General features: G+C 36.6%; 1 protein-coding gene across 1 annotated transcript in view; it reads left to right on the forward strand.

Annotated features, from left to right (window-relative positions):
- Nucleotides 1–8,875: 8,875 nt before the first annotated feature.
- Nucleotides 8,876–15,080, forward strand: part of LOC150097580 (inositol-tetrakisphosphate 1-kinase-like) — a 255,498-nt gene continuing 249,293 nt past the window's right edge. Inside the window, exon 1 of the mRNA XM_090406952.1 lies at nt 8,876–9,354. Coding sequence (XP_090263078.1) covers nt 9,248–9,354 — 107 coding nt within the window. The 5' untranslated portion in view covers nt 8,876–9,247. The remainder of the gene's footprint in view (nt 9,355–15,080) is intronic.

The raw sequence follows: 15,080 nt of genomic DNA on the forward strand, positions 1-15,080 counted from the left end.
AGAAAACGAAAGTTGTTCCCATAATAATAGGTGCTTGAGGCGCCATCCCTAAATCATTGAAAAAACATCTAGAAGCACTCGAGTTAGATGTATTTAAAATTGGGAAGCTACAAAAGGCCGCTTTGTTAGGCACAGCTTTCATTTTCAGAAAGTATTTCCACAACTCATAGGCCCTACGGAAGGGCTCGAATTAGTGGAATATAACCAACTTTTTCTTAAGACTGAGGAATCAAATCAAGTTTTGATGAATATTATATATATATATTCATATTTATATATACTCACTATAACCGAGACTAGAATAACAATTAAATTTATTCATAACGCAACATGTTTCATCGGATTGTCCGACTTCTTCAGGCGTGGGATCATAGAAAGCAAGTAAACACTATAAGAAACATCTTATCACTATAACATGACTATTATAAAATCAGTTAGCTCTGAACTGTAGCTACAGTCCGTGTTGAAGTTCTATTGTTAAGTAGCTGCGTGCGTCTGATTTCACGCGTGTGCCAATATCGGATAGCAGAGCTGAAAGAGTCCGGTAGATTATAGCTGAGGTTATTATTTATGTGATGAGGGATCATAACAATTTCCTTAGACTCGACTATGCGTTGCTCCACCTCGTCACGGCATATATGAAGGTTTGCTGCTGTTGTTCAGTTTATCTCATGTTGACAGCCTTCATCATTTGTGTTTACTGAAAACAGTACATGGCTTGACAGGGCACTTGCTCTAGTTCTTTTGTAGGCAATGTCTCTCTGGTGTTCTTCTAGACGTAGGAGGATGGATTTTTCAGTTTGGCCATAGTATTGCTTCCCGCAGTCACACGTGATTTTGTACACTCCTGGGAACTGTAGATGGTAATAAGCTTGTTTATATATACTTAAAATCGATCTTAGTTTATGAAGAGTAGAGAAACAGGTTTTTATGTTGAACTTTCTTGAAATTCTTCTTAGTTTCGTGGAAAGCGAGCTGATATATGGTAAGGAGATATAATCTTTTGGATTGTCTTGTGTTTCTGAGTAGTTTTGATGGCGGTGGTGGTGATACGATGTTTCTTATAGTGTTTACTTGCTTTCTATGTTCCCACGCCTGAAGAAGTCGGACAATCCGATGAAACATGTTGCGTTATGAATAAATTTAATTGTTATTCTAGTCTCGGTTATAGTCAGTATATATAAATATGAGCATATCCCAGTAACGAGTTAATACTACAAATTGTTATATATATATATATACTTAAAAACATTTAAGCAATATATATATACCATACATAAGCTCAGGCTCTCAAAAATTAGCCAAGGTTCTCAAAAAATATAACATTAGAACTTTATTTACTCCGCTTCCTAAGATCCGCCCTCTAGTGAGCCATCCAAAGCCTAGCCATCACAACCTAAAATATCCCGGTGTATACAAGATATGGTGTGACTGTGACATTCCTTACTTTGGCCAGATGGATAAGTCTATTGAATTGCGTATGAAGGAGCAGAGGAGGGACATCACTTACAAGAGAACACGTGCCCTGCTTTATCCAGCCATATCCTTTTTCTGCCGATTCTGATGATCAAAACCATAGTCATACAATCCTTTGGGATAGATTATTATTATTATTATTATTCCTGACACCTCCAAGGAGTCCGAAGACTCATGAGGAGGACACCTACAACTGTCTCAACCACTACACCGAACCTCTACTACGAATCATCTCCATCAACGCCATCTACCGCCCACTTACCACTACAACTAGTATTCTATGTCTGTAAATGGCGTGTGTTCTGAAAGGCCGATTTGTCTGTATACGGGATGAAAAACACGAGTTTCCGGGAGAAAAAACCCTGCTACCTCCGTATGAGATCAGCTAACTCACCTTCCATTGAAAATCGTCCAGATAAAGATTCCTCCCGTCGCGACGAGAATCAAACTTAGGCCTATTCCATTTGAAGGGCGCAATTCCAATTGCGCTGCGGAGGCTCAAAGTAGGGTTGGTAGGATGGCACCAGCGGTTCAAGAGTAGTAAATCATCTTAGTTTGATGTAACCGCACAGCAAAGCCTACACAGATCTAACAACACTTTCCGTTGCCATGACGAATTGGAGAGAAACATTGTAGAATCTAGAGAAATCATCCTCAACCCTGTACATTTAAATAATAATTTAAGCTACAACCTCCCAGACTGTCATTCTGCTGTGATCACATATCGGCGCTCATGAGATGCTATATGCACGCACTCACCCAAACAATGTGGTCAACGAAGGAACAGCTTCGAATACGTTAACTACAAAGTTTTCACGTTAAATATGTATAGTGACTTTCATGTGCTGTTCACAGTCTTTTATCTTCAATGTTTAATGTTTTTTCTTTTATATTATGAAAACACGTGAAGAAGGTAAAAAGCAGAAACTAGGCCTGTGATACCATTAAACCTTTTCCCTTTACTCTTGGTTTATGTCATTAAATTCTTTTAATATATATATATATATATATATATATATATATATATATATATATATATATATATATATATATATATATATATATATATATATATATATATATGAAAACTTTAATGACTGATACCGAGAGAAAAAAAGATGACATGGTATATTTCAAAAGATACTACTACTTTACTAGTTTTGTTGAATAGATCAATATCTTCAGGTATCACAATCAAAGAAATGTATAAAGAATTACACAGACTTAAAATCGCTCTGAGATTTCTTCTGATATTCTTTGACCGGTGAATTTAATTCTTCATCATCAGGAAAGTAGATTTTTTCAGAATTCAGATTTTAAGTCTCTGTAATTCTTTATGTATTTCTTTGATTGTGATACCTGAAGATATTGATCTATTCAACGAAACTAGTAAACTAGTAGTATCTTGTTAAATATACCATGTCATCTTTTTTTCTCTCGGTATCAGTCGTTAAAGCTTTTTTAATATTCCAACCGAGTAAAAATGAACACACACACACACACACACACACACACACACACACACACACACACACACACACACACACACACACACACACACACACACACACACACACACACACACACACACACACACACACACAAATTAAGGAATATAAAATCAAAATAGTATTTACTTTCTTTATCAAGATGAGATCGCTACTCCGATCCACAAAACATCGACATAGCCCACTTCATTATCCGAGCGTTTATCCGGTGCGATTGCCGGCCACCTTACTATGGACAGACCGAAAAATTAATTGAGCAACTCATTGAAGAACACGTTCGAGATAGAATACCGAATACCATAAAATTCCAAGATAGAATATTGAATACCGTAAAAGTGAACCTTCAGCTTTGTTATCACATGAGCTCACTTCAGCTGACCCAGAGAACACTCGAAAATGTAACATTAAATATTATGGGATAAATCGAAACTAATATACCCATTGCTCTGATACAACAGACTGAAAAATCTGGGAATTCATAAATCCTAAACATCTAAATATTAACCCAAGTATCAACTTGTCGGAATATATTCGAGCCATTGTTAGCCAACACGTGCAAGGGAATACGTAAAAATGCACAACTTACTTGATACTGTACCATACAATTAGATATATTTGAAAATAATATCATCTCCTCTATAATTTATAATAGTTGTCACATTTTCAGTCCTTACTGTCTTTGATTGTATGTTTACCCCTGAGGAACTCCTGCCCAATAAATCATGTGGGTGCTATGTCAATAAATCATGTTGTCAATTAAATAAGTGCTCTTATCTTATAATAATAATAATAATAATAATAATCAGTAACGCCTTTTTATTCCCGTATACGAGGAGTAGGCGAGACTATTTATCCCTATCTAACTTTTGGTGACTGCGTGGGCAGTTCAATCTCCACTGGTACCAATCAGAGATAGATGGCCCAAGGCTATCACTAATTAAGCGGTACACAGTGAAGAGAGACGGCTCAAATGTGCCGCCATCTCGTGGTCCGTAACCCTAACACAATTTATTTAGTGTCTGAAATAATGCGGGTTCTACGGTCGATTTTCTTGAGTTGACGGGACGAAAAACCCGAGTTTCCGGGAGGAAAAACCCGCTTGCCCGTGTTCTGCCTTATAAACTCTCAGTCACGTACTCACGGACTGGCAAAAGTTTACAAAGTTAGATAGGGTAAACGGCCCTGCCTACTCCCTATACGGGTACAAATAGGCGTTAGCTGATTTTTTTAAATTATATATATATATATATATATATGGTGGGAGAACTAGGGGGACACCTATGGAAGCCGGGCAAGAGTGTGGTTAGCAGGGGTGTTAGAGCTGGGTTCTTTACTATTAGAGTGGTAAATGAGTGGAATAAGCTGCCAAAGTCTGTTGTGGGTGCTATGACGGTGAACGAGTTCAAGACAAGGTATGACAGATACTGTGAGAATGTAATCGCATAGTTGGGTGGACATGATGTTTAGGGCCTCCCTCGATGAGTCTAAGAACTCCTGGAGTCGCCCGAAATATTAATAATAATAATAATAATAATAATAATAATAATAATAATAATAATAATAATAATATAACACCACTTTTATTTTGTTAATAAAGAAATCGGTTTAGGTGTTTCATTCCCTATAGGGATTAGACGACGCCATTTAAGCCCTATGCACGTTTTGGAGACCGAGGGGAAGTTCAATCTCCACTGGTAGCCAGAGATAACTGGCCCAAGACTATCAATAATTATAAACTGCATCCGATCAAGGCAGGTAGATCTCGTGGTCACTAATCCTAACACAGTATACTGTATTGACAAAATTATTTGGACATCTTATGTGCAATGCAAATTTCGGATCCTTCTACTTGCAAATATTTAAGGAATGCCCGCGTAAGTGTGCTAATAAAAGTGAAATGTTTTGCATGTTTTACACTGTACTCGATGTCCAGATGTCACGTTCAGCTGAACTGAGAGACTTTCAACGTTGGTGGTAATTGGGTGTCACATCAGTGGTCTTTCTGTCTGTGAAATTGTTACCCATCTCATTATGTTAAAATTTACTGCTGCTTATGTCACTCGTAGATGGCGAGTTGATGGTGCTACCAGAGCCCCAGAACGCCGTAGGAGGTCATCGACACTCACTGACCGCGATCGAGGCGCTCCCGTACATCATCAGTGGTTGATCTCTCACTTAATTTGGAAAATGCTGAAGGAACATCTGACAGCCCAAGAACTGTCCACAGAGAGTTGCATGCCTTACATTTCCAATACAGAGCTGTGCGAACAAGGCGCACATCACCCTCCTCAACTCCAACGTCGCTTGGACTGGTCTCTTTTTTTACCGTTCCTGAACCATAGATGATTCGAAAAGTGTACTGAGGAGCGACGAAACATGCATTCGAAATGTTTCACTTTGATAGTCGTAATTCGACCTGGAGATTACCCATGGAATATTTCTGGCATGACTTTATCATTCCAACTCTCAAGTTTGGTGAAGGCCCGTAAAGGTATGGGGGATCTTTCAGTTAGATGGGACTTGGTCCATCAGCTTAACATCATGATATCTGATGACTCCCTTGACATCCTGGACTACTTTATGTTTCAGCATGATAATGCTCTATTCCATACTGAAATGTCTGAGACTTGTTTCGAAGAAACCAGTCTCAGAAGTGTTGGACTGGCCGGCTCAGAGTCCATATCCCATCCAACATCTTTGGGACGAATTAGTACGCCAAATTCCCTTCAGACAACTGCTGGCGTCATGAGCAACCGGGATAGTATTGCGTGAGGAATGGAAGAATATTTTTATTGCGACACATCAGCAATGATTGAAATCATGCCCAGAAGGACAGTTGTCATTGAGGCCTAACGTGGACCCACTTTTTAAGGTGCAATTTTTGACCACATCCAGGTGTCCAAAACGTTTGTCAACACAGTGTGTTATTTGTCTGAAATTCTGTGGTTGATTTTCAGAATTTATGTAACGAAAACTGGAGAATTCCGGGAGAAAAAAAAACTTTTTGCTAGAGATCGACTAACTCGGTAATCGGTCGAAGAAAGGGTTAGAAATACTTTCTCTAGTCGGTAACTAGATTCGAACTGAGAATGTCTTTTTTTCGGGAGTCCTAGTGCCATGAATGCGAACGCCACTTCTTTGGACTTCTTCTTTTCAGCATTTTATCTCCAGACAGTCCTGATGTCTTCGGCTGGGACAATTTTTTTCTGCTAATTTCTATCTTGTGAATCCCTCCATAATAATATAGTATATATCCTCCACCAATTCTTTGGTTTTTCTCCCTTCCATTTTGTTTCTTGGATGCATGTAATATGAAACTTCCTCCACTTTAGGGCCTCCACTAATTCTCTAGTGTTTCATATTAAAGTACCGCATCCCAGGTTCCAAATCTTAAAATTTCCACTTTTTTCTTTATTCCCAGTTATAGATTATTTTGGAATACCCCTCCATATGACTATCAACAATAAATATATACATCATACTTAATCATATTTACAGTTAATAGAGACGCTTTTACCCTGAATGCCATCATCATTTGTTAATACAATTTAACTTCTGGAAATTATCATGATTATTTACAGTAAGAGTATGATGTGTTGCTACAGAGGCGTTTTATTTTGTTTATTAATGAATTATTAATATTTACGTTCGTCTACTATTAAATCATGTGAGGCACTATATCAGGGTTATAAATTAATGATTATGAACTAATTTTCTTTTTCTTATTAGGATTCTGCAATGAGAGTATTTGCTCTCCATACAGTGGCGTAACGAGAGCTGTTGCCGCCCGTGGCGGTTCTTGAGTTTCCCGCCCGTCTCAGTACACACCAAAAATACAACAAAAAATCAAAATGACATATAGGGAAATAAATAAAAACACTGTTTATTTTTGAAGTAAAACTGTAATCAACATTCTAAATAAAATGTTATTTTTCTTGCTTTTCTGTTAGCAGAATTGTCGATGACATTTGCGAAGTCTATTTCATAGTAATGTAGTAATTCCTAATCAAATTTTATTCAGAAAAACTCCTCTCACAACTAGCAACACTTACAGCAATTGTGACGAAAATTCGCAGTAGTATTACAATATTTGGAACTGAATTTTCGAGATTATATTTTAGAATGAACTGCAAAAGTTCAAAAAAGGGCCAAAGTGCCGCCCGGGGCAGACCGCCTCCTCAGCACCCCATAGCTACTCCACAGTCTCCATATCATACCATAAAATTGGAAAGATGGGGCTGAAGAGTAGATTAGCTCTTTGGGTTGGAGATTGGCTGTCTGATAGGTATCAGCGAGTTGTCTATGGAGGAGCGATATCATAGAAGATGAAAGTTACTAGTGGTGTACCTCAAGGGTCTGTTTTGGGTCCATTGCTGTTTCATTTGCATGTAAATGATATTTGGAGAGATCTGAATGGTGATATGCAGTTGTTTGCAGATGATGCAAAGTTTGGGAGAGCTATCAGAAGTAGAGCGGATGCAGTAGTTTTGCAAGAGGACTTGAATACACTGGCTGAATGGGTAAATGAGTGGGGATGTCAATGCAACGTTGCAAAGTGTAAGGTTTTGAAATTTGGGAAGCAGAGATGGGATGTGGAGTACATTATTGGCGGTAATATCTTGGAAGTGGTAGAGGAGATCAGAGATCTGGGAGTGATTGTAGACAAGGATCTAAAATATCCGGGGACATGTTACTAATATTGTGAGGACAACACCGCTGATAATGGGAATGATGCATAGGGCACTGACTTGTAGAAGTAAGGATGTTATGGTGCCTTTATAGAAGGCTTTGACCAGGCCACATATGTATTACTCTAGTGGCGCACCCAGGGAGAGGAACAAGGGGCCCTTCCACTCCCCTAAAAGAAAAAGGGAGGAAAACTAGAAAAATTTCCGAAAATATTTTCCAAATTAAAATTCATTTTTTTTATTTATGTCGTGTCATGTCTTCTATTTCTATACTACCTATGAAATAGCGGTCTCATAAGGTGGGAATATACCTTATAGCTTTCGGGAATCACGACCGCTGTTGACGAAGTAGTGCTCGGGCGGACAGAGAGCTGCTTCGTTTGCCCGAGTCGGGCCAGAGGAGATCACAGGTATCATATATTGGCGATCACTGCAGATGCTCAGTTATATGTCGTTTGTAATGTGTAGTGTGTATTTTCAAATCGTCTACTCAACTCCCCCCCCCCAAGATTAAATCCTGAGTACCCACTGGATTACTTTGCACAGATTTGGTCACCTGGTTTTCAAAAAGATGAAGATGAACTGGAAAAAAGGTTCAGAGACGATTGACTAGGTGGTTTCTGGTCTCTAGGAATGTTGAGTATGAAGACAGATTGACAAAATGCAATTTGCAGAAATGGGTGGATAGAAGGACAAGGGATGTAATCGAGTCATATGAGCTGTTAAGAGGTTATTACCAGATTAATGTCGGGAGGTTTTGTACAGAATGGGTGAATATAGGAAGAGAACAAGAGGTCATTCCTGGAAGCTGTATAAGGAGAGTGTGAGCAAGGGAGTGAGGAGGAGATTTTTTGCATAAGAGTGGTGATTGATTGGAATGCATTACCCGAGAGTGTGGTGAGCCCAGAGACAGTGAATATATTTAAGGCGCGGTATGATAAACTGTGTGTATAACAGTGGACCTCCCACACTGAGTCTTTTACTCCATTGATGTTAATATAATAATAATAATAATAATAATAATTTTTAATCTTTTTTTTATTATACTCTTCGTCCTGCTCTTTAACTTAAGAAAAATATTCATTGGAATTTTCTTTATGTAAATGAAGAGGGCAGCACATTGGTGTTTCTTCGTAAACTTAAGGAAACCTTTTGGCCGTTTAGAATGAAAACAAAATTTGTATAGAGGTCTCCAAGGCTAAATTTAGTCTATGAATTATTAGTATTGTTATTATTATTTTTATCTTATGCTTCTAAATTCTGTCTTTATTATGGCAAAGATGCAATTTTGAAAACTGCGTTCCTCCTGTCATATGACAGGAAGTTTTCGTAATTGTAGATTTTAGGGTAATGAGTGGTCGGCATCGCTAAATTGGGGGTTGAAAATGTGCTTCGAAAGTGAATTCGTTTGGCCTTTCGTCTATGGTGGAAATATGTTCAGGTGTTTCAGTCAGTAGTTCGTCATACTGTTGTGATCATACATACATATATCTCTCAAGTTATATTTTTTAATTAAGAAGTTTCCCATAAGCAACTTGATTTTATCATTCGTTTTGACAGTAGCACCGTGATACTATGCAAGGGAACGCCGCATTACCGACACATTTTCCGCGCGTTGGATATTGGTGGAGCGAGAAGAAAAGTCGAAAGTTTAACATTAACGAATTTTCCAACATATGTTGGTGAGTTATATTCTTTATTATGTGTGTTATTTTATGTTCGTTATGCCGCAGAAGTAAATCATTAAGCAGGATGATATTGCCTTTGCTGTTAATTAGTTACAGTATGTTATGTAAGGCATTAAAATTGTAAACATAGCGGATTCTGTTTTTTTAAAGGTGTAATGTAAATTGTGGAGTTTAAAGGGCGTTGATATGTTCATTATGGTGAAAGGAAAGGCAAGAACTAGATCTTTCTGGTTATGTTCCAGCATATTTTTTTAGATGAATTTAGATAAGTAAAATTTGCAATCGAACTTTAGGAAGTTCCAAAATAATTTGGCGTGCTGTGTTAATTATTCTAGGGATTGCAGCGAGTTGAGACGATTGATTGTGGTAGGCATGCTCTAGAATGTCTGTTCTATTTAATTTAGTCTCGGAATGCATTGCTTGAAAGGGTAGTGGGAGTGAAAATGGCGATGCATTCCATGGACCACTCCCAACATGCAAAAAAACGTACTTGCCCAGTTCCTTGTGCAACATCTATGAATGACCTCATCCTCTTCCCCCTTTTCATCCCTTCCTGTTGTTAAGTGCTTGAAAAACTTTCATGCATATAAATAATATCCCCCCCCCCTCCTCTTTACCAAACTCTGCGGATTGTATGTTCACAATCTATCATCTTAGCTGATGTTCTGTAGACTGTGTCATCCAGTGTTACCCACTTGTGTGTACCCTTCAATTGATCAGATTTTACGCAGTGATAGAATTATTTGTTAATTGGGATCTGTATCTGCTTGGAAACAGTGCTTGTGAGTTTCACCATTTATTATTTTTCTAATAGTTCACATGCCTGATTGTACTTCTTTATTGAAATTCAGTCTAAGCATTGAAAGTTAACTAGTGTATAATAATAAATTGTACACTAGTTAACTTTTAGTTCTAGTCATTTCTGATTTTTGGTGATCCTGTGAGTGTAGATTCTTCATGTTATTCACTTTTTTTTTTCTTTCAGCAGTTGTAATTTCATAAGTTCCTCTATATTGTCCAACTCATTTATTGTCTTCCTCTCATTCTCATGTCATCAGCCATCCATAACATAATTGCTTTTCCAGTGTTTCATCTACTTGCATAATGTGTCCAAAGTACATTAACTTCTTCTTTTTTTTTTTTTTTTTTTTAAGTAATAAAATCCTCTGAGATTCTTTCTGTTCATGGAATTCTTAATTTCTTTCCCATGTACATAATTCAGATGAATCAGTCCTTATTAATGATCCAGCTTTGACATCCATATATCACCACTGAAAATATTACTTTAACAATTTAACTTTCCTTACTGACATTTGTGTTTAGTAATTTTTGTTCATTTAACACAGCTTTTTTCTGCATATCTACTTTAACTTCATCTGCATATTGATCATAGCTTTCAACGATCCATCTGCCTCAACCATAAATTCACTTGCATTGCTGAAGTCATCGCATTTGTTTTTCTGATTTAAATTAAACCAAGCTTTTTTACTTTCTCTCTTAAGTAACAGAATATCCTGCATTTTTATCTAAATTAGCCATTCTCATAAAATTAACTATAAATAGTAGGGCTATATATTCTATATTGGTTTTAGAGTGATCTAAATAAATTTTTCCATTCAGAGAAATATTTATTTTCAAGAAACGGGGTACTTAGAATGCAAGAGTGAGAAGAGTGAAGTTTTTTTAATATCTGTATTAAGTTCAGATCTATAATTCACAAGCCAGGACTACATGTGAAGTGGGGAAGTCACATGATTAAATAATTCTAAAGGGCCTCGGAGAAGTCTTCCTCTAAGTGCATAAAAATGCAAATAGCAGCTGTCAACATCCATTCGTAATCTCACTGAATAAGCTTTTCCTCCTTTCCACTGTTTTCCCTTTCTGTTAAAGAAAGGGAAATTATATACTTGGCTAAATCCTTTATCCAAGAGTAAGCAAACAAAGTTTGCATGTATAGTATTTTCAGGACTGGGGCAACTCGTACATAGAAGCTAATGACTTCACATCACTTGCCTTAGTATCCCATAATGCAAAGCACATATCCTTGCAGACATGTATAATGCTATGCATTATGGGAAGGGTCACTACCCAGACTGGTTTCGATCTTTATTGAGGTCTCATCGGAGGAGACTTTAATAATTAAACATAATTGAAAAATTAAGAAATCCCCTTAAAAACCACTACAAAAAAGAAAACACAGCTGTCACATTAGGTGTCAGAACTTCAGAGTTTGTAGACATCAAAAAGAGTCGGCAGAGAGGAGCGACTGTTATCACCATTGTTCACAACTTTGCAGAAGAAATTATGATAAATTGCTCTAGTAAAGAGGGGAACACAGTTGCATGTTAAGATAATCTAAGATTTGCAGACGACAGCCATTGTCATCCCAAGGCAGAAAAAACTCACAATGATAGATGGTTTAAACATTATAACAAAAGAATATGGAATGATGATAATACCGCAAAATAATAAGCAAAATATATAGCAATGATCGAACTAGTTGTCACAAAGCTTTGATATTATTCATACCAATAATATGGAGCAGGTTTTGAAATTCAGATATTTGGGAAGCTTTCTCACAGCAAGTGCTAAGTGCTTAGAAGAAATAAAATTAAGAACAGCCACATGCAAAGCTTTCATTACTAAGAAGAGCATGCCCACTGCAGCCAGTATTAGAGAATCCTTGAGAGAATAATTAACTCCTAGGTATGGAAGTATAGCACCATATGCTTGAGATACTCAGACACTGACAATATGACAGATTGTGGAAGCTCTGAGATGTGATACTGGAGGAGATTAGAAAAGGTAATCTAAACAAAGAAAAGAATAAATATAGAATTTTTAAAAAAACAGGAGAGAAGAGAAATTCTCAGCAATATCCAGATGAGAAGTTTGGTACATAATCTAAGACATGACTGCCTACCCGTGAAATAACGGAGAGGTGGGGGGAATCTAAAATGAAGAACTAATCAGCTTTTTCCTTCAAGTATATGTAATCTGTAATAATGCAGAAGCTTCATCACAGTGAGCCTTGAGTCTTTTCAAGTTATTGTTGACTAGCTAGCAAACTTTACAGTTTATTTTTGCAGAGCTTTGAAAATTTCATCACATATGAATCAGTTGTGATAACCAGTAGTAACTAGTACTATATTTAATACACAAGCACTTTTTTTTACAGAATATATTATTCTGCCAAAAAAAAAAAAAAAAGCAAAGCAATGTATTAAATACATTTGAAGTTTGGAATATTTTATTTGCTTCTGAAATATTCTTAATTCAGAACAAAAAAAAAGTATATGATAAATAAGTCCAAGTCCACATCACGAAAAATAAATTACCCTTAAAATACTGATGCACTTATGTAAAGAGATATGAACTGATTTATGATGTATTAAAATAGTTTTTATTATTTAATAGATAAAATAAACTGGTCAGTTATTTTTTTTTTTTGTTCAATGTATGATTGACTTCTTGTTGAGTAAAATATTTCCATAGTACAAGAATGTGCATAACTTTGGAAGCTTAGCAGAGGTCTTTTTGAATTAAAAAAAAAGTGTATTCTGATTGGTTTCAGAACCATGACTGTTGAATTTTATAAAAATGGTTTTCAAAAAGTGTATATATATATGTTAAAAATATATTTTTAACATTTATTATACCCAAGGTAAAATACTTTCTACATATATATATACATATATATCTCCAATTCCCATTTACAGTAATTCTCAAAAATATACCATCGTCTGCCAAAACACACAATACATGTTGTGTGTTTTGTGGCCAAGTGCCGTAGAGTGCAAACGCAACTTCTGCTCAGCTACACAGGCTCCTATGGTCTTGTTATTTTTTATTTTATTTTTGATTCGTTTAATGGAATTTCTGATTTATTAAAAAATAATGATGACTTGCAAGTTTTGTGAAATAAAATGTTTGAGAATCCTTGACTATTTATTTCAAAATTCATCTGTGGACACAGGATAGGTTTTAGTTTATAACAGAGACTAGATCAATAGTCCCACCTGTTTTCTTAGATAGGAATTTGCATTCATTTCAGAAACAGTAGCAAGTATCTTTAGAGTATATCTGTGCAAACTAACTTTTAGTAGGGAGGACAAAGAGTCTATGAAAGAATTAACTTATTAAATTAATTACATAAGATACTTTTCCTGGTTGAAAATAAAATTTCTTTATTACATTCATTTGAGCTGCCTGTAATCAAATAACTTGATTGTGAATGAGATGTTTAAAAATGGGGGGGATGTAAATTACACAAAGAAAATAAGGCAATGATATATCCATAATATCAATAATAATAATAAATTCAAAATGAGGCTGAAAATTCACTCGCCACTTGTTTCTGATAACTCGCCCATAGCAAGTGGATTTCTAGAGCCTTGCTTATGAGGATAAAATACAATTCATTGAATTTCTCAACTGTATATCATCTGCAGTGGTTACCAGTTTCATCCACTAAGATTGTCCTCCCATGATTATTCTTCTCTTTGCCATGTAGGAATTTTTTCTTAGTCAGATTGGCTAATTGTTGCATCATACTGTACTTTGGCTATACTTAACCTCCTAACCTGTTCTTTATATCCTATAGTTGATTACTATTCACCTTCTTACATTAACGCTATGAGCCTCCATAGCTCAGTCAGTATAGACATAGCAGTTTGGTCGGAAAGACGTGGGTTCTATTCCTGTCCAAGATGTGAGGAACCTTCATTTGGTCTCTTTTGACTAAAGTTGATAATAAATTTAGTTTAATCCTTTATCCAAGTGTGAGCAAACAAAGTTTGCACCTGAAAGTATCTTCAGAACTGGGGTAAGGTGGTACAACACCAGGGCACTCCTTGCAAAGGTGGAGAAAGCTACCAACACTCTTATCTCAGTATCTCCAATAATGCAAAACACATCTCCTTGCGGATATGTCTAATGTTATGCATTAAGGGAAGGGCCACTACCCAGACTAGTTTCGACCTTTATTGAGGTCTCTTCAGTGGGAGCCAGGCCCAAGTGGAGATACCAGGCAGAAGCATTAGCAGGTCATCTCTACCTATAGGAGTTGCCAAATGGTGTGCCACCGTTTTTTAATAAATTACTCTGGATTTAGAGAAAGATGTTGAAAGTTTATTTATTTATTTTTTTTTCACTTGGTTAGAGTATAATAAATTTAGTTTAATCCTTTATCAAGTGTGAGCAAACAAAGTTTGTGCCTGAAAGTATCTTCAGGACTGGGGTAAGGTGTTGTACCACCTTACTCCAGTAAGAACTTTCTTTCTTTCAACATCTTTCTCTAAATCCAGAGTAATTTATTAAAAAAGGGTGGCACACCATTTGGCAACTCCTATAGGTAGAGATGACCTGCTAATGCTTCTGCCTGGTATCTCCACTTGGGCCTGGCTCCCACCGAAGAGACCTCAATAAAGGTCAAAACTAGTCTGGGTTGTGGCCCTTCCCTTAATGCATAACATTAGACATATCCGCAAGGAGATGTGTTTTGCATTATGGGAGATACTGAGATAGGAGTGTTGGTAGCTTTCTCCACCTTTGCAAGGAGTGCCCTGGTGTTGTACCACCTTACCCCAGTCCTGAAGATACTTTCAGGCACAAACTTTGTTTGCTCACACTTGGATAAAGGATTAAACTAAATTTATTATACTCTAACCAAGTGAAAAATAAACTTTCAACATCTGACTAAAGTTGAGTTAGCCCGTCTC

The sequence above is a fragment of the Typopeltis vanoorti genome, chromosome 17 (assembly GCF_054136105.1).
Source record: "Typopeltis vanoorti isolate ZY-2024b chromosome 17, IOZ_Tvanoo_1.0, whole genome shotgun sequence".
In the NCBI taxonomy this organism is placed as follows: Eukaryota; Metazoa; Arthropoda; class Arachnida; order Uropygi; family Thelyphonidae; genus Typopeltis; species Typopeltis vanoorti.